General features: G+C 33.7%; 1 protein-coding gene across 1 annotated transcript in view; it reads right to left on the reverse strand.

The window, feature by feature from the left end:
- AHR (aryl hydrocarbon receptor) overlaps positions 1 to 19,477 on the reverse strand; it is a 48,736-nt gene that overhangs the window by 11,078 nt on the left and 18,181 nt on the right. Inside the window, exons 3-8 of the mRNA XM_053609641.1 lie at positions 12,136 to 12,236; positions 7,075 to 7,164; positions 4,489 to 4,612; positions 3,381 to 3,511; positions 950 to 1,152; positions 126 to 235 (exon numbers count right to left, since the gene is read on the reverse strand). Of these exons, the coding sequence (XP_053465616.1) occupies positions 126 to 235; positions 950 to 1,152; positions 3,381 to 3,511; positions 4,489 to 4,612; positions 7,075 to 7,164; positions 12,136 to 12,236 (759 nt within the window). The remainder of the gene's footprint in view (positions 1 to 125; positions 236 to 949; positions 1,153 to 3,380; positions 3,512 to 4,488; positions 4,613 to 7,074; positions 7,165 to 12,135; positions 12,237 to 19,477) is intronic.

Genomic DNA, 19,477 nt, shown 5'->3' on the forward strand with positions numbered 1-19,477 from the left:
AACACAAAAAGTAGACATTTATCCAAATAGCTCACTTAAATGCATTATATTATGTAATAATTTGAAACGTATTAAAGCACACACACGCTGCTTTTCCTGATATGTTCCTAAGAACTACGACTTACTCCGGATATGGGACTCGGCGCAATAAAGCATATCAGCAGCATGAATAAACTGATAGCCCGATCCTCTTGTGCACAGTTCTTCTTCAGTATAGCCCAAAACAATTTTCCCTCTTTTAAAAAAAAGTAAAATAAGGATAAATTAAGATTTAAAATAAATGAAGTAACTGAGATCAATTCATTGGCTATATGTTATTTTCTGTAATATATTTTCAACTTGAAATTCAGAATTTTACATCATTAGGCAGAAAAAATTAAACCCATCTATGTAAATTGCTCTTTTGCTTATGGTTTCAAATTTCAGTTTTAGCCTATTTTCTTCCTAAAGAAAACCATGACAGAATGGCTAAAAATAAATCTAACAGAGGAAATTACAAGTAAAACAAAATGTTTGATAAAAATTGAGAATGCTTACATTACATTTTTGGGGAATAAGATTTTTCAAATTAGCTCTCTTCATTCCCCCATTAGAAAGGAGAAAAAACATCGATATGTTTTGATGAGATAAAATGCTTAATATCATATTCCACCTCATAATTTTCTGAAGGTTACTAAACTCCTAGGGTTAGAAATCAAATTGCATTTGCATGATTTAAAAATGTAAAACAAACTAATTACAAATCATTATTTTCTGGCAAGTATTATAAAAAATTATAACATAATAAGATGATTTTTGAGCCTGATAAAATTATTCTACTTTAGAAAGCTATACTGAAAGCATATGAAATAATAATAGCTAATAATAAACAATTATTACAATCTACACAATATTTTACATCCCGAGAGACTGTGAAGTGAAGAAATAAAAGTGAAGAAGTCTCACTCACTTAGCATCACAACCAGTAGGTGTAAAGTCCAGTTTGTGTTTGGTTCTAAAGATGAAATTTTTGGTTCGTATTTCAAGTATGGATGGTGGTTGAAGTGGAGTAGCTATTGCAAACAAAGCCAACTGAGGTGGAAGTATTGATCCATCCTTCCCTTTCTTTCTCTGTCCATGAAGATACTTTAACCTCCCTTGGAAATTCATTGCCTTAAAAAACCAAAAAAAAGTTCATTAAAATTAACAGTATAAAATAGTTGCTTTTAAGAAGATTTCATAATGGTTATTTCCAGGGTTCTTGATAATTCCATAAAAGTACCTGAGGCTAAGAAACACTAGTTCTTTTCACTCATCTCTTCACAGGGGGTCCACTAAAACTATCCCGAAAGGTAGTCTGAAGAATATTCAAGGCATTGATAAGAGAACCACTGCTTGCTTCTAATGGTCATAACAGAAATATCTCTATCATTTTCTGAGGCTGCAATTACCCCATCACTTTTACCTCACACAGCTCCTTGCACACCAGGACTCAATATAGATAGAGTGATGAAGAATGATGAAGTCCTAAAGTAAATACTAATTTTCAAACATACTACATAGCTACAGCACATGGTAGTAGTCTTTCCTATAGGGACAAAATATAATTTTATTAAAATACTAAAATGAAACACTACGAAATCATATAAAGAATGCAGATCTCCATTCAAGCAAAGACACAGGAGATTTTTAGAAGTTAGAAGAAACAAAGACAATTTAAACATGAACACAATCAATTTAGGTGGTTAAAACAATTATCATCTAGAGCAAGTAACAATTCTGACATCAATCTGACAGTCCAACAAGGAAGAAACACCCTATTGTATACAGATAGTCCACCTCAGAAATAAAATCACATGTCACTAAACCAAGGGGATATGTTTGGAGAAATGTGCTGTTAGGCGATAATGTCATTTTGGGAACGTCATAGACTGTACTTACACCAACCAAGGAGGTCTAGCCTACACTACACCTAAGCTATATGGGACAGCCTATTGCTCCTAGGCCACAATCCTATGTAGAATGTTATTGTAGTTATTGCTGCAATTGTAATACAATGGTTAAGTATTTCTGTATCTGAACATAGAAAAAGTATAGTAAAAATGCAGCATGAAAGATTAAAAAAAGGGTATACTTGTTATAAGCCGCTTATTACTAATGAAGTCTGTAGGACTGGAAGTTGCTCTGGGTGACTCAGTGAGTAAGTGGTGAGTAAATCTGAAGGCCTAGGACATCGCTGGATGCTACTATAGACTTTAAAAACACTGTACACTTAGGCTACACGGAATTTACAGAAGTAGTTCTTTCTTCAATAATAAAGTTTGGCTTGTTCTAACTTTTTTACCATATAAACTTTTACTTTTTTAAACTGAAACTTTTTTAAAACTCTTGTAAGTAACACTTGGTTTAAAAGATCTTGTATGAGCTGTACAAAAATATTTTTCTTTAAATCTTTATTCTACAAGCTTTAAAATTTTTTCCTTTTATACTTTTTAATTAAAAACTAAGACACAAATACACACATCAGCCTAGCCCTGGACAGATCAGGATCATTAATAATACTGTCTTCTCTCTCTACATCCTGTCTCCCTAGAAGTTGGTCTTCAGGAAGTAACAGGTACAGAGTTGTCATCTATGATAACAATGCCTTCTTTTGGAGTACCTTCTAAAGAACTGTCTGAGGAGGTTTTATAGTTAACCTTTCTTTTTTTTAATGAGTAGAAGGAGTACACACTAAAATAACAAAATTATCCCATAACTCAAAAGTCCTAAAAAAAAAAGTAATCAAAACGTAAGGTTTCATGTTATTTCACTGGATATTTGCTATTATATCCTAAATCTCAAAGTTTTCTGAGTTATAAAAGATGTTCAAAATATGAATGATTTTAAAAAGTGACTTTGCCTGTACCAAATTATTTGGTAGTAGATTTAAAAAATCAAGTTTAAATATAACCAAAGAAAATTGGCTTCATTTAACTTTTCCTTTTTTCCTATAACATAGTAGTGTTAAACTAAACTAAATTTGGCTGAAGATGCCTCTGAACTTTGGATCTTAGCAAGGAACTGAAATTTAACTTAGTGTGTAAACTAACTTGAAAGCCTAACTTAACAGTGTAAACAGGCTAGTTTCCACCCAATCACAGGGGGCCACCTGATCAGGCCACGTTCAAATAAGGCAAAAGCCACGCTATAATCAATCAAGCTATTTCTGCACCTCACTTCTATTTTCTGTCCATAAATACTGCCAGCCCGTATTGAAGCGAGTTCTCTGAACCTCTTCTGGTTCTGAAGGCTACCTGACTTGGGAATCATTTTTCGCACAATTAAGTTCTGCTAACTTAAATTTGCCTCAAGTTTTTAACAATGGTAAAAGTCAACGTCATAAGATAATTGCACCTTACCAGAAAACCAGATGAATTGTCTAGCAGACATCTTAGTCGGCATATGAAGCACCTCTCCATGGAAGAAGAGTTTTCTGGAGGAAGAAGGTCTGCGTTGTAACAGATTTCTGGCTGTGGGAGACCATGAGCTTCTGTAGAAATAGAAACAACATACATTTTACTTTTTATTTTGCTATAAAATGGTATATATGAATAGGTAAAATTTGTGTCAATTTATAAACTGGAGTCTGTATTCTGAATACAAAAGAAATCATTTTCAAAAGAAGAGCTAATGGGGCGGCGCCTGTGGCTCAGCGGGTAGGGCGCCGGCCCCACATGCCGAGGGTGGTGGGTTCAAACCCAGCCCCGGCCAAACTGCAACAAAAAAAAAAAAAAAAAAAAAAAAAAAAAATAGCCGGGTGTTGTGGTGGGCACCTATAATCCCAGCTACTTGGGAGGCTGAGGCAAGAGAATCGTCTAAGCCTAGGAGTTGGAGGTTGCTGTGAGCTGTGTGATGCCACGGCACTCTACCAAGGGCGATAAAGTGAGACTCTGTCTCTACAAAAAAAAAAAAAAAAAAAGAAGAGCTAATGGATAGAAAGTAAAAACTTACTACCAAATATCACTTTTATCACATAGAACTTTAGTTTTTGTTTATATTTTTATTGAGCCATAATTATCAACCATTTCTATACTTTCCAATGCACTTTTCTTTTCTTAACACTTCTACTGAAAACAATTTTTGCATTTGAGAAAAGCTTTTTTTAAAACCTGAGTATGCTAGTGTCCTTTCTTTAGCACATTTTAAACAAATATACATGCACTCTAGTACCAAATGTGTACATTCTTTCCATCTTTCATAATGGTATTAGAGTTTTTATAAAATAAAATACTAAATATGGCAATATTCTGTTGCTTGAAACTCAGTGCTCACATCTGCCAAAATATTCCTTAGCATAAAAGGCCCTTTGTGGGGGCCCTTAGCATAAAATAGGATCTTATAGCTCATATCTTTCCACTTCTTTCCTACCTTCACTGTGAAGTTCTATGCCCCTACAGGTTCCTAGCCTCTTTCCACAGAACTGTACCCCAAACCACCAACAATATCTTTTGTACCATCAATTCTTACCATCAATTCTTTGTCCAGAGTCTGCAGACTGGGAAGGGTTTAAAGCCCAGTGGAGCTGACGCTGAAATTCAGCTCGGTCTTCGGTATGAATAAGTTCATACATGCTCTGATGTATGACATCAGACTAAAGAAAAACATACAAGGAAATAAAACAAAAACACTGATAAAAAAGAACATAGCTTACTAAAGTAACTTAAAAACCTATCTAGATTAGTGGGTGCTTGTTAGTGGTAATGAATATAAATTGAATGACTGCCAAAGCTTCCCAGACATCCAAGACAGAAAAAGCTAGAAAGAGAGATTAGCACCATAACTGATAAGCCATAAATTAGTCATCATTTCCCAACATGCATACTCTATATAAAGTATAGGGTCACTATAAAAAGTCACCTCCCCATTCCTTAAATGCAACATATTAAGATCTCCTTATGTTCCTTATTCTTTTATCTTTTAAATCCCACTTCTTCCATGAATACTTCCCAAAACAAATCAAGCTTCTTTGACTTGTCTAAGCTGACTAGTATTCACTATATATTTTCTTCACTATCTAAAAGTTTTCTTTGAATTAAATTTTCACTCTATGTGGACTCCATAAGTGTAAGGGACTAATGTCTTTACCATGTCAGAATTCTTAAATTGTTTCTTGCTTTGTAGTATTACTATAGTGCTGAGCCCTTAGTGTTTAAACCAGAGTTTTTCTAACTTTTTTTTACTACACTTCACGGTAAAAAAAATATTTTCCAATCATCACATGCATGTGCATAGACACATAACACAGAAAAAAACTTTCACAAAACACTTAATGTATGGTGACACTGTGTATTCTATGTTCTTGTTTTATTCCATCCTAAGTAACTAAGAAAGAGTTTGGTGGTGATCTGTAGTATCAACTGCATGCCCATTAGGTCACAACTTGCAGTTTTTCAAAATGATACCTTGATCCACCACTCATGTCGGATATGGATATTTTCTTAAAGAATATTGATGTGTACATATGAGAAAAAAGTAGACTGGAAAATGGCTAATTTCTTTAATTTTCTTAACTGATGTAAATCATAATATCAAATCATGATTAAGATGGTTAAACAAATTTTCTTTAAAATACAGGAAAGCTTTAATTTAGGCTTCATGGCAGTAACCAGATTCCATTACTTTAGTCATCTACGTTTAAATCTCCCTAGGAACTTAAATTTCCTAGGACTAAATCATCTCTATGCTACCCCATTACACAATAGCCAGAATTCTCATGTGAAACACAAGCTGAAGCATACACATTTCCTTTGAACAAAAACTTTTAGTGGTTTCCATTGGGCATATAATATAGTTGAAACCAGCACAAGTAACAGTGTTATAGAGACAGTATTATTCAGCCCAGCAGTCTTGTGAACATGTTAGAAATGCAAATCCATGGGCCTACTGATTCAAAATACCTGGGAATAGGGCCCAGAGGTTTTACTAAGTTTGATCAAGTCCTTCAGGTGATTCTTATGCATTCTTACATTTTGATTCTTATTCTTACAATTTGAGAACCAGACATATAAGATACAGTCAGCATTCAAGTGTACTTACAATCTGTTTTCAAATCTTATCAGATGTTTTTGTCCCTTGACTCTGCCAAATACTTTGTAATTCATTTATTCATCATTTCAATAACATTGAACCAGTCAGACACACTTCCTTCCTATACCTCCTGGTCTACTGCTGGCAGTACTTCTTTGTTCCCTTGTTCATCCATCTGAATCCTACACATTCTTAGGTCAGCTTAAATATCACTTTTTTCATAGCATCTCATTGATTTCATAGCTGTCATATGACCTCTGCTATCTGCTATGACCTCTGTATGTTATGTGATGGCAAATATTTTCTCTTATATTTCACTTTTTTTTTTCTTTTTTTTACTCTGTCGCCTTGGCAAGAGTGCAGTGGAATCATCACAGCTTACTGCAACCTCAAACTCCTGGGCTCAAGCGATCCTCTCAACTCAGCCTCCTCAGCAGATGGGGACTGTAGGCCCATGCCATCATGCCCAGCTACTTTTGTCTATTTTTAGCAAAGACAATCTCGCTCTTACCCAGGCTGGTCTCAAACTACTGGGAGCAACATATCCTCCTTCCTGGGCCTCTCAGAGTGCTGGGATGATAGATGTGAGCCATGCGCATATTTTTTTGTCTTTTCCCCTAAAGCCTTTTGCCTGAAACTTTCTTTCATATGAAATTGTTGATAAGTGAAAACAAGAAACACAATAGCCATGAATCACATAAACATTTAAGGAAATTATAGTGTAGTAAATTATTAAAATCAGAAAAATATATTGGATGCAAATATATAATTTTTTATTTTATAGTACATATATTTTAATTAATACTTTATACATACAAATGGTCTACTTGATGTCCCTAACATTTAAAACATAAAAACAGTAGAAAGCCCACTTTCTAAAAACAATTATTTTAGGCGGCGCCTGTGGCTCAAAGGAGTAGGGTGCCAGCCCCATATGCCAGAGGTGGCGGGTTCAAACCCAGCCCTGGCCAAGAACTGCAAAAAAAAAAAAAATTATTTTCAATGATTTAAAAGCAATCCACTTACCTGCTGAAATCCTAGGTAATCTTGTATGGTAGAAGAAGCATAAAAGACCAAACCATCTGTAGTGACAACCAATACAAAGCCATTCAGAGCCTACAGGGAAAAGGAGTTATAATATTAGTAATGTGACTGAATATTGTTCCTCACAAAAACTGACTGTCAGATAAAGGCTATTACTTTTATCTCTGAAATGCCTTCTATTCAATAATTGAAATTACTATGCTTCACAAACACAAAGGTACAACACACCCCTGAAGAAGAACCTATTCACATTTTTTCATTTGTCTAAGAAAAAACTTAGTTAAGTTTAATGCTCAATCACAATAACCAATAGAATATTAATTTCCTCTTCTTTAAACTTAAAATTTTGTTTTAAATATATTGTACCTTTTTTAAACATACACTATATGAGTATCATTCACTATCATCTAAATAGGAGAAAATTTTCTGTGCAAAGACATTTTATGCACTAATGTAGTTTGAGATTTGGATTCTTTCAAAGTATTATAAAACAGTTTAAGACTTTTATAGTATTATACGATATGTAATTAAAAAATATAATACAAATGTAAAACAAATTTAATCCATAAAAATTTAATGTTATTACTAATACATTTAAGTTCAAATCTATCATTTTATATATGTTATTTCTATCTTCACAGCACATCTGTACTGTGAACTTTTTCCCTCCCTCTTGCTTGCTTTTGGCCTGTTATTTTTTTATTATCCCATAATCTTTCCTTTACTTAGTTTGAAAGTTATATGCTCTTTGTCTATTCTTTTAGTGGTTAGTCAAGTCCAATTTTAGTATCTTTCTTTTCCTCTTAGATAACACAGGTATCTTAGATCACTTTAAGTTTACTGTTATCATGTATTTTAATTCTATAAGCCCTCACTATTTTCCACTTGTGTATAATCTGGTACTTGATCTACTCTTAGCAATATGATCATGGCCAACCTCTTCTGACAATCTTCTTTTTCATATAAAGGAAGACACAGTATTGCGCAGTGTAAGAGCCACACAGTGTGGGGTCACACAGATTTGGACTAGACTCCGATCTCTGTCTCTTACTAGGCTTTAAGTTTTTTACCCTTCATGCTTCAGTGCTATCATTTCGAAAACTGACATTTTATTGGGTGAATATGATGACTAGATCTTATCTGACTCAGCACCTGTAACAGAACTGGCACTCAATTTAAGGTGCTACAATACTCTATAGCAAACACTACATACTATGAAGTTATAGAAATGAAAAAATATTTACCTGATAATGTTGGAGAACTATAAAAAGCTACACAAATAACAGGAATTACTTTTTTCAACAATGAACAATGAACAATGTACCAAAGAGGGCACATGCTAAGTATGGGGGTTCAGCCTGCTCCTGCTGTTCGCTTTGCCCACAGCCCAGGGGATGCTCATTATCAGATGAGGAAAATGGAACACAGTGACTGTCTCTCTTCTCTTAACTTTCACCCTTAAGACTCCTAATCCATATTATACTTCTGAGAACTTAATTGTAATGATAATCAGATTTTTTAGCAGTCTGTTTGCTGAATGATTTTATATATCCACATGGTTTAATTCTTCCAACAACTCAGTAAGGAAAGTGTTATTTCTTCTTTCTAATTGAAGACACTGAGGTGAAGAAAGGACTGTATCTTTTTTTTGTGTGTGTGGGTTTTTTTTTTTGGCTGGGGCTGGGTTTGAACCCACCACCTCCGGCATATGGGACTGGCGCCTTACTCCTTGAGCCACAGGCGCCACCCGAAAGGACTGTACCTTTAGAAGTAACTTGCTCAAAGTCACACAGCCAGAGAAAATTAAGCCAGGAGGTAAACTCAGTCTGGCTTCAAAGCCTACTCACTTAAATACCATGGTATGTCACCCCTATGTGTTACTCGTCACAAACTGGTACATGGGTCTAACTCTTCCACCGCAACTGAGCTCTCAGGTCCTTGATTACAGAGATTATATATTACTACTTGGCAATTTTCTCAAGATGAAGAATGGTGATTCTACCCACTGGAACTTGAATATTTAATATTAACTATTCAAAACTAAATATTATTAAATTCTGTTGGCAGTTAACAACATCCATCCATTGCTATATTGTTTCATCTTGAAAATATGTTCTTTCTGGAGAAAGACATAATAATAATATGGGCATATTATTTTGTAGAGCATCGTACCTTTTCAAAGAGTGAAATGAATTCAGTACATTCCAATAAACTCATTGGTGCACCACTAGAGACAGAAGGATGATTTAAGGTAGAATACTGAATCCCTTGTGTTAACTTTCAGAAATAAAATTAAAATCTAAAAAGAATAAATACATAGCAATTTTTCATATATCTCAAGTGATCATAAATACCAGAGAGAATACGATTACTCATATTAGTAAATGAAGAGAGGAAATCAATATGCTAATAACATATTAATAAAAGATTACCTTTATTTTAGTCTTGAGTAGTTTCATACAAATGGGGATAGTCAGGAACATGCGAAAACAAATGGTCTCTGACCTCCTCATTGGTATGTGACTGAAAAGACACACCCCAAACCTATCTGAAAATCATGCTGAAGCTGGAAGACTACCATAGGCAAAGTATTACATACCACCGGATAGAATTTGTTTTAAATGTATGAAATAAACATGTTAAGTAAACAACGGATAATGAAAAGACAAAAAATACTTGTATATTCCTTATTAAATGATAAATTTAAGCTAACCTAGAAAGTACAATATTTCAAATTTTTGTTAATAAAATGCCTTGTAGCATTTTCCTTACATGCCTTTATTAAACCAAGGAAAGGTTTCTCCTCAAAAGTTTCAGCCCAGATAGTATACAGCTATAGTCTCCAACCTCTGGCCTGTGAAGTGGGTAAGGAAATCTTTATCCCTGCAGCCTGAGCGCCTGAGCTCTGCTCCCATCCACCCACCCCTGACCCTGGTTTATGGACCAAAATTGTTTTTCATGAAACTTTTAAACCTTTGGTAACATCCAGGACTCTGGATGATAATTGCAGGTTGAAAAGCCATTGTGACAATTGCATGTATCAAAATGTGCCATTTTCATATCTATGTTTTCATTTTCTTCATAAAGAGATAATGCATAGCATAATCCTAAGAAAATCATACAGTATGTGATGCTTCCTATTGAATATGAGTGTACAAATATTATCCCATATAATTACAATAGGTGAATTTATTTTAATTACCTAAAAGATTCCAGTTTCCAGGTAATTTATATATAACACACACACTATACCTTTGTATTAGTATTATTCTTTGTTCTTGACATAGGATATGTACACAGTTTGTCTAAATATTTTAAGAAAAAAATATAAATTACTTGTCCATAATTTAAACCAATTTGCCAAGCATTATGTCAAGCAGGGCATATTTATCTATTTTTACTTGAAATACAGGATTTCCTTATTATCTTAACACATAACCCAAGAGAAGTGTTTGGTCACTTTATACAGCAATTATCAGAATGTTTTTCTGTGACCTGAATAAGGAATCTTTATGATTTTGGCTAATACATACATAAGGATCCCCAGGGAGGGGAGTGGACTCATGCTTGAACATATACAATTTGTTTCACATAATGGAGGCACAGTTAAATTTTGCTGTTAGGAATTTGAACATAATTATAGAATTATAATAAAAATATTATAAATTATTAGGCTATACTCCAGCATTTGCTGAATGAATTATGAAGCTTTCAAAGTTTATGGCTACTTTTTGTCACACTGAGAAACCATGACCCACACTATACTCTTCCAGTCAGTTCCGTGGATGGAACTGAATGTGATCACCTAATAACGACAAAATACAATGCAACATGCATCTTCATTCTCTTTTTTTTTTTTTTACTGAAATAAATATCTAAGAATTTTAAGTGAGAACCAAGCATAGCATCAATTCTTAAAAAACAAACAAACCTGGAAATAGTAAAAACTAAACATTTAAAATGCTTTCACAGACAAAACTTTAGAAACTCTGTAAGTTCTAAAGCATAAAACTAAGGATTACAATTGTTGAGAAAATCTATAGCACGTTTAATAAGTCACAGACAGCTGTGAAAAATATGTAAGTTATAACATTAAAAAAAGTAATAAAATTTAGATTATGAACAATTTTGAACTATTCAGTAAATGCAATTAACAATTTTAATAGAGATACATTTGTTTTCTTTTTTTTTTTTTGAGACAGAGTCTATGTTGCCCTTGGAAGAGTGTCATGGTGTCACAGCTCGCAGCAACCTCAAACTCTTGGATAGGCACCTACCACAAAGCCTGGCTTTTGTTGTTGCTGTTGTAGTTGCCATTATCGTTTGACAGGCCTAGGCCAGGTTCAAACCCGCCAGCCCCAGTGTATGTGGCCAGTGCCTCAGCTGCTGAGCTACAGGCACTGAGCCTAGAAATACATTTCTGAAAAAAGGATATATAAATCCAATATTTTAAATGGGAACTTGTAACATAATCTAGGAGTTCTTGCTATTTAAAAAAATACAAAAGGAAGGGAGGTAATGACTAGACCTCTAATTAACCTACTTCATATATAGTCATGCACTATTTAATGACAGGAATACATTCTGAGAAATGGATCGTTAGTGATTTCATTGTGCAAACATCACAGAATGTGCCTTCACAAACAAACCCAAATAATACAGCCTACCATACAGCTGGCTATGTTATATAGTACAACACAGCATACTGCCTTAACGTTATGAACCTATACAGCAAGTTAATGTACCAAATATTATAGGCAGTTTTAACATATGACAAGTATTTGTGTATATAAGCATATCTGAACATAGAAAGGGTACAATAAAAATATGGTATTACAAACTTATGGAACTGTTGACTGAAAGGTCATTGCAGTAATATAATTCCATTTTTTCACATTAGGCATTATTCCACTACTGCAGTTCAGGTGAAAGTGGCATGAAACACTCAATGAATCATAAGTAAACTAGAAATAATTAAAAGACTAATTCATTTTCCATTTACAATTGTCCTTATCATAATGACCTACATTTACTAAAATTTACCTGTAATAACAACTCTCCTTCTTGCAAATTCAGGTCTTCTCTGAAATTTGCTCTGTTATCCTGGCCTCCGTTTCTGTCAGCAGGGGAGGATTTTAATGCAACTATGCAAAAAAGAAAAAACACAATGATGTAGGTAGATTTTAAAATAAGCAATATTAAATGACTATTGCAGAAAATTTCTAAACACTAAACAAAGAGACAATGTGACATATGGGCATCCACTGTTTATAATTGCTAGGTAAATAAGCCTTTCACCAATAGGTAGTTTCTTATTATGTCCCAATAATTACACCATAAGCTGATGATTTGTTAAAAATAATTTTTGATGAGTTCATTATATGATTTTTGTCACATAACTTAGAAGTTTTGAAGACTTGCATGATATTGTCATAAACACTACCCCCACTCCTATCTGTTGACTTATGAGACTAAGGTTCCTTATAATGTAACTTACAGAAATGACTTTAACATCTATATTTATTTATCTAAATACCAGGGAACTAGTAGTTGTGAGAAAAAAGAATCAACTATCCATCTTATTGAGAGATGTACTTGTTTCCAACAAGTTCAGAATCTTATCTAACTTTGGGGTAAAAACTATTAATAGTGTTATTAGGTTCATATTAAATTTATAACTCAACTTATGGAGAATTAACATTTTTATGATGTTAACTCAGTCTATCCAAGAACATAAATGTTTTTCTATTTGCTCAAGTCTATTTTGTTTTTGTCCTAAGTCCTCAAAAACAGTGTGCACAGTTATTTTTCCATTTATTCTTGGGGATTATCATCTTGTTAAGTGGCTTCTCCACTGCAGCTTCCAACTGCTTGTAGACTGAGACGTCTGATGGCATGGCAGGATGCTTACTATTAGAGACAGCAACTTGTAATGCTGCTTCTTCTCTGTTTTTTTCTTGATCTGTGCGTGTGTGAGTGTGCTTATAGTGTAGAAGGTAGCACACCTGAAGAGATATAATAATAGCTACCATTGAGTTGTTTAAGCATTTTGCCAAGCACTTTCAAATATTATCCCAATTAAAAATAATACTGTGGATACTCCTATCTGACAGGACGGGGTTCAAACTGCCATTTTAGCTCTGCCATTTGAAGTGTGAACTCTCTGAGCCTGTCTCCTAACATGTCGGGTGGTAATTTACAACAATAAAAAAGTAAAATAAAGCCCATCCTACAGGGTTGTTGCGAAGAGTAATAAGAACACATGTAAAGTTCCTGAAGCACCGTAGCTCAATAGCAACTTAATAAATGGCAGCTTTAATTATTAGAGATATTTCCCAGGGCTTATGCATAGCCTTGTTATAAAGTATTTCTTTTAAATACTTTCCATTTTTTTAAATTTCTTCTTAACCTATTTAAGTAAGAGAAACTATTAAATATAATAGGCAGTCCTTTTAATTCTTATTTCACTATATTTTTCTATGTCAAAATAATCTAGCTAAGTGAAAAAAACAAGAGATTTGCTAATAACCAGACTTTTGGTTTGAGCAAACCATCACACATAAAACATGTCTACAGTGTTTCATGGTAGCAGGGTATTTTCTGGCAAATCATTAATCCATGTGTCACACCAGAATCTTACCCAAGTTCTTGCCTTTGCAGAAGTTGAAACATCTCTCTTTGAAAGAGGCCAACAGCACGGCCTCTGAATACAATAATTTCAAAAGGCCAGAGAACAGATTTCTTTAGGCCAAAAAATAGTTTGAGGGAAACTGATTTACCAGTTAATCAAGACCAAAGGAAATGCCTCCTTTGTAGAGAAAGAACTGTAACAGACAGAATGGCTTTTCTCCCTTTCTTCTGGAGGTTACATTGTTGTTGATGGCTTTCTAATAGCTAAGTTTTCTTGAATGCACTAAACCTACACAATGTCAGACTTAATTATCTTGTTACTTTTTCAAAAACTCCAGTATAAAGCACAATTTAAGAGCTCTACCAAGTATCAGTAAGATCTGCTTTTAAAAAGAAAACAACCAAACTAACCAAAATTAGGGAACAACCAAAATAAGCCTAAAGGTAGATAATAACAGTGTCAAATTTAAAATGTCTACATCATTAGGCATCTCTCAAAATTAACATTTGATTAATGGAGTTGATATTAGTTCCAACTAAAGGCACTGGCAGGTGAAAAACATAGATAAACATTAAGAGATGACTAGCTGACCACTGAGAAGTTAATTAAGAAATAAAAGAAACCATCTTAGGGTGATTTATGATTTGTTCTTGGGCTTACGCTTGGGGGGATGGGTGTCAGAAAATGTAATTAGATATTAGACAGACCTTGCTTTTAAGCAGGGCATTAAGCTATGAAAACAAAGAACTAGAAAAAGAATGTGACACTATAAGTACTAGAACAGGACACAAAGTAGTATAAGAAATTCAAGGAAAGAAAAAATTTAAAAGAACAAATTCTAAATGATGATTATAACTCTAAATGTTGGAAGCACAATATTTACTATGTGTAACTACTGCATAAGTAGGAAAAATGACAAATGCATTTTGAGGAATAATCACTGGTGGGTTCTACCAAAAAACAGTTCAATCTCAAGGACCCTGGGAAAGTTTCTTAACCTCCCTAAGTACCAGTTTCCTAATATAGTGTAAGAACAACAATGCTAGTCTCAGAACTATTATGAAGATTAAATAATATATAATACATGGAAAGCAATGGGTATACAGTGTGAGCAACGATATTCCTGTTGCTCTCATGCAAAGTTAATCATCAATAAAGAATTTAAGTAAATATTGTGCAAAGATGACTCTAGGAAGAGTGGGGTATTTTACCAGTGTCATCTAAAAAAACATGACTGTACCTTTTTTTAATTTCGGATTTAAGGTACAATTCAGATGAGGGTACAGTTGGGTTACACTGTTTGCGTCTATTAGGTGAAGTCCCAGTTGTGGTTATGCCCCTCCCCCAGGAGGTGTGTCACATTGTACCTGTTAGGTGAGAGCACATCAATTCCCCTCTCTCCTCCCCTCTCCCCGCTCCCTACTGTACCTTTAAAGAAAACTCATTTTATGTCACGGCTTCTTGATCCAGACTATGTTACCCTGTTTCCCCAAAAATAAGACATCCTCCGAAAATAAGACCCACTTATAGGAAAGATAAGACATCCCCTGAAAATAAGACCTAGAGCATCTTTGGGAGCACACCTTAAAATAAGACACTGTCTTATTTTCGGGGAAACAGGGTAGTTTTTACCCTTCCATGAAGTTTCTCATCTTTTTCTGGATCTCATGCCTACTAACTCTCCCTTGAAATTACTAGAAGCTTTATCAATTAATACTACTCATGTTCCTATGTACACTGCTTGCTTTGATTAGAAAGAAAGCAATGCAAGAGTAAAAGTGACATGGGATACTGTCACAAGTTGCTTCTACCATCTGAGTGACATTACATAAATTACTCAGTAATACGTGATACTGAGCACACACTGTATACCCAGTGCTTTCCATGTATTATATATATATTAATTAAGTAATATATAATTAATATATATATTATATTAATTAATATATAATTAATATATATATTAATATATTATATATATTAATTAAGTAATATATAATACATGGAAAGCACTGGATATACAGTGTGAGCAACGATATTCCTGTTGCTCTCATGCAAAGTTAATCATCAATAAAGAATACCTTATTTAATCTCCATAATAGTTCTGAGCCTAGCATTGTTGTTCTTTCAATATATTAGGAAACTGAGACTTAGGGAGGTTAAGAAACTTTCCCAGGGTCATAGAGTTAAGTGTTAGAGCCTAGATAAAAAGCCAGGTGGCGTGACCCAGTGTGTGAGCTTTTATTAACCACTTCTAGTTTGACCTTTAGTTTCCTCGTCTTTAAATGAGGACCATGATACTGCCTGAGACAAATTACAAACAGAGTATCTGGGTAATGCCTGGAATCAATCACTGACAGTTCAGGACAGAGACAATGAATATTATGCTGAATTTAGACACTCTCAAACCATTTTGGAAAGCTTACCATGCAACGTACGGGCTCAACTACAACTTGGACTTTGACAAATGTGAACAAAGTAACCAAAGCATTTGTACCCTTATATTAATCTGAATTTTTAAAAAATTTTTCTTTTCTTAGGTTACTTTATTATAAGAGTAGAGAATGTAATAATACAACAAAATATGTGTTGAGCAACTTCCTGTTAATAGTAAGGCTTCTTGGTCCACAGTGGGCTATTAGTAGTAAAGTTTTCAGGCAGTCAAAAGTTGAGTCTTCAATGCGTAGGAGTCACACCCCTCACCCTTATGCCATTCGTGGGTCAACTATACTTCAAAACTGTAAAATGTTATACAATGCATAATAAGATGCATAGGACACCTTAAGCATTATACTACTGGAATTAAATATACAACAGTTCATAGAAACCAAATGTATTATCTGAAAATAAGTCCCAGTTGACTCTGCTACTTGCGAAGGGTCTGCTATACTGTAATGGACCTTTTTCAAAATCCTCCCCAGCAGCGAGATACCATCTTTCAAAGGGTGAGGATCTGACTGTGGAATATTAGCATAGTAAACTGCTGAAATATTTCAACGATTTCCTCGAAGCAATGAAGCAATCATCTAACACAAATAAGAAGTGAATATAACCAATGATGGAATTTAGAGTGCAAAGACATCACAGCATTACCAAATAGTTATATTTCAGATGATTATTCCCACATCCATTTAACTATATCTATGTTTCCTAATATGGTACTTTTCTTCCTCATCCATCTAAGCTCAGATTCCTACTTCCCCCTACAAGCCAAGTATTTCTTCTTTAACTAACATGTTTTAAATTGATCGAGAGAGAAAATTCATGAAGAAGAATTATTGGATTGTGATAAACTCTATTTTGTATTTTGTTAGAATAATTTGCCTTTGAATAGAAAGATGGCATGATAAAGTCTTGCCAGGGAAAAGCATATGCCCTTTTAATCCCTGATTGTTGCTGTAAATTTAATTTATTTGATAATATTTATCATTCCTTTTATTACTTTGGCAGGGACAATTAAATCCATTCCTACATTAACATAAGCATAAGAGAACAAAGCGATGACTTATAAAGTTCAAGCAAATATACATAATCTTTTATAAACCAGAAAGAGTTAAATAGTGTAGTATTTCTTAAACTTAAGAAAAACTTTTCTAGTTTGGTTTAGTCTGGCATAAGTATTTATAAATAATTTCTAAATAATATATTAAGTGTACCTAAAGGGACTTTTTCCTACATATTTTGGCATAAAAGATACATGTTTCCCTCGAAGACAATGTTTTTCTTTTGTAAATGAATCATTCTCCTTTTGAGAGAATAAAGGGAGAAACTGAAATTAAAGAAAAAACTATGTTATATTTTAAATTCCTAAGAAACAAAGATTAGGCCTACATAGTTTGGTACATTCCAAATTACTATATTCCAGCTCACAAAATAATATTTTATTTTAGAATATTCAGTCCTTTAAAAATATAAATGTTAATTTATGTGTTTATGACTACAGGTTGAAAAAACCTGATGGATATTGTCTTTTCAGGAAATCTAAGAAACATCACTTTCAGTTGAAAAAGGCTTTAATAGGTCCATTCCAACTCTTAAGTAGAAACTTTCACTTGTGTTACTTATCATTCTTCCTGCTGAACATAGGTATCCAATTATGTGCAATTCCTCTACAACTTTACATTAAAGCTCTGCATTAATGGAACCAACAAGAGCAGTTAATTTACCTTTTCAGTGAGGAAAGAGTTGCATTTAGATTTTTCACATATACAAGAGTAGAATTCAATTTGTATTTTGAATGGCAGAATAGAATTAACCAATTAGAGCAGTGATTCTTACAATTTTACAGACTTCAGAATCACCTGGAAGGCTTATTAAAACACCATGCTGGGCCCCACCCTTTAGAATTCCTGATTCAGTATGTGTAGGATGGGGCCCCAAGATTTACTAACAAGTTCCTAGGTGATACTGACAACCAGGTGCCCAATGACTTTGAACAGTCAGATTTAGGCACTAACTTAACAAATGTTCTGGATTTAACTCCCTTATATTTCCTATAATTATTTCCTTGCTTAAAGAGCATACTTACTAATAAATATGAATATTTTCAGGAAAAATAACTCTAATAGAGATTTTGCAAATATAAAAACTAAAGCATATATTTAAAACTAAGACAGGGCAACAACACAGAATTCTATATGTATCCAAATATAGCAAGGAGCACCCTGTGTCTATAGTTTATATCCTCACCAAAACAAGCTGCCATTTTCCTTGAACAAAGTTTCTAGTTTTGAGTATGTGTCACTTTTGATTAAAGAACATGTGGAAGAAAATTATTACATATTATGCCAAAAGGCTGAAAAAGAGTTTATTAGCAAATTTCCATTTCTAAATCAAAATGCAAAATTAATTCAACAAAGGAATATCATTACCAGGTAATATTAAATCCCTAAAGTCCCCTGCGCATATTCAACAAAAACAACAAAAAAGTCTCCATTAAAACAACTAACATAACAATAATCTGTAAGAAATAATTTATATAACAATAACAATTTTAATTATAAAATTTACTTCACAGATCTCTTATTTTCAAGATTAATCTACTACAAACCCAACTTATCTAGGGAGTCAAGCATTATTATCATCTGTGGAGCGGTAAGGTTAAAGGTCTTATTAAAAGCCACAAGGTTAGTTAACTAAACTAATCCATATCTCCTGCCTTCCACCGCTTTCATCACAAGACCCAACCCCCCTCACCATGTTCAGATAAGAGACGGAATGTTGTCTCCATAATACAGAAACTAAACATGATCAAAAATAGTCGACAACAGAATATTCTGTAAAACTAACAATAAAAGGTCTCCCCACATAATATGGGAAAATTTCAGGCTAGAACATACCAGAAGAATTGAATATGGGTAATTTATTAAGGGTCATTAAGTCAACCGATCCAATCTGACTGCCTGTCTCCCTTCTAACCTTCCACTGCTAACAAAAGAATGGCTTTATACCTTCTATAGACCATCAAGGATCAGAAATTATCTTCCCATATAAACTTCAATTTCATTTCAGTTTACATGTACAATTTTCTCCTTGATGCTCTTAATCTAAGAATTTAACCACCAAATGAGACATCTTAAATGAACACATTATCACCGTAGCATAGTTTCACATTGCACAGATTTGTTTTCCTGCATCTCTGCCTATCCTTAAAACATCTTACTTTAGTATTTTCCCTCTTATTCTACTTGCTCTCTCTCCAGATATTTATTCACTTTCATGGCTTAAAAAATTATTATGCCAAGATGGTTGCCT

Source organism: Nycticebus coucang, chromosome 11 (genome assembly GCF_027406575.1).
Source record: "Nycticebus coucang isolate mNycCou1 chromosome 11, mNycCou1.pri, whole genome shotgun sequence".
NCBI lineage: Eukaryota > Metazoa > Chordata > Mammalia > Primates > Lorisidae > Nycticebus > Nycticebus coucang.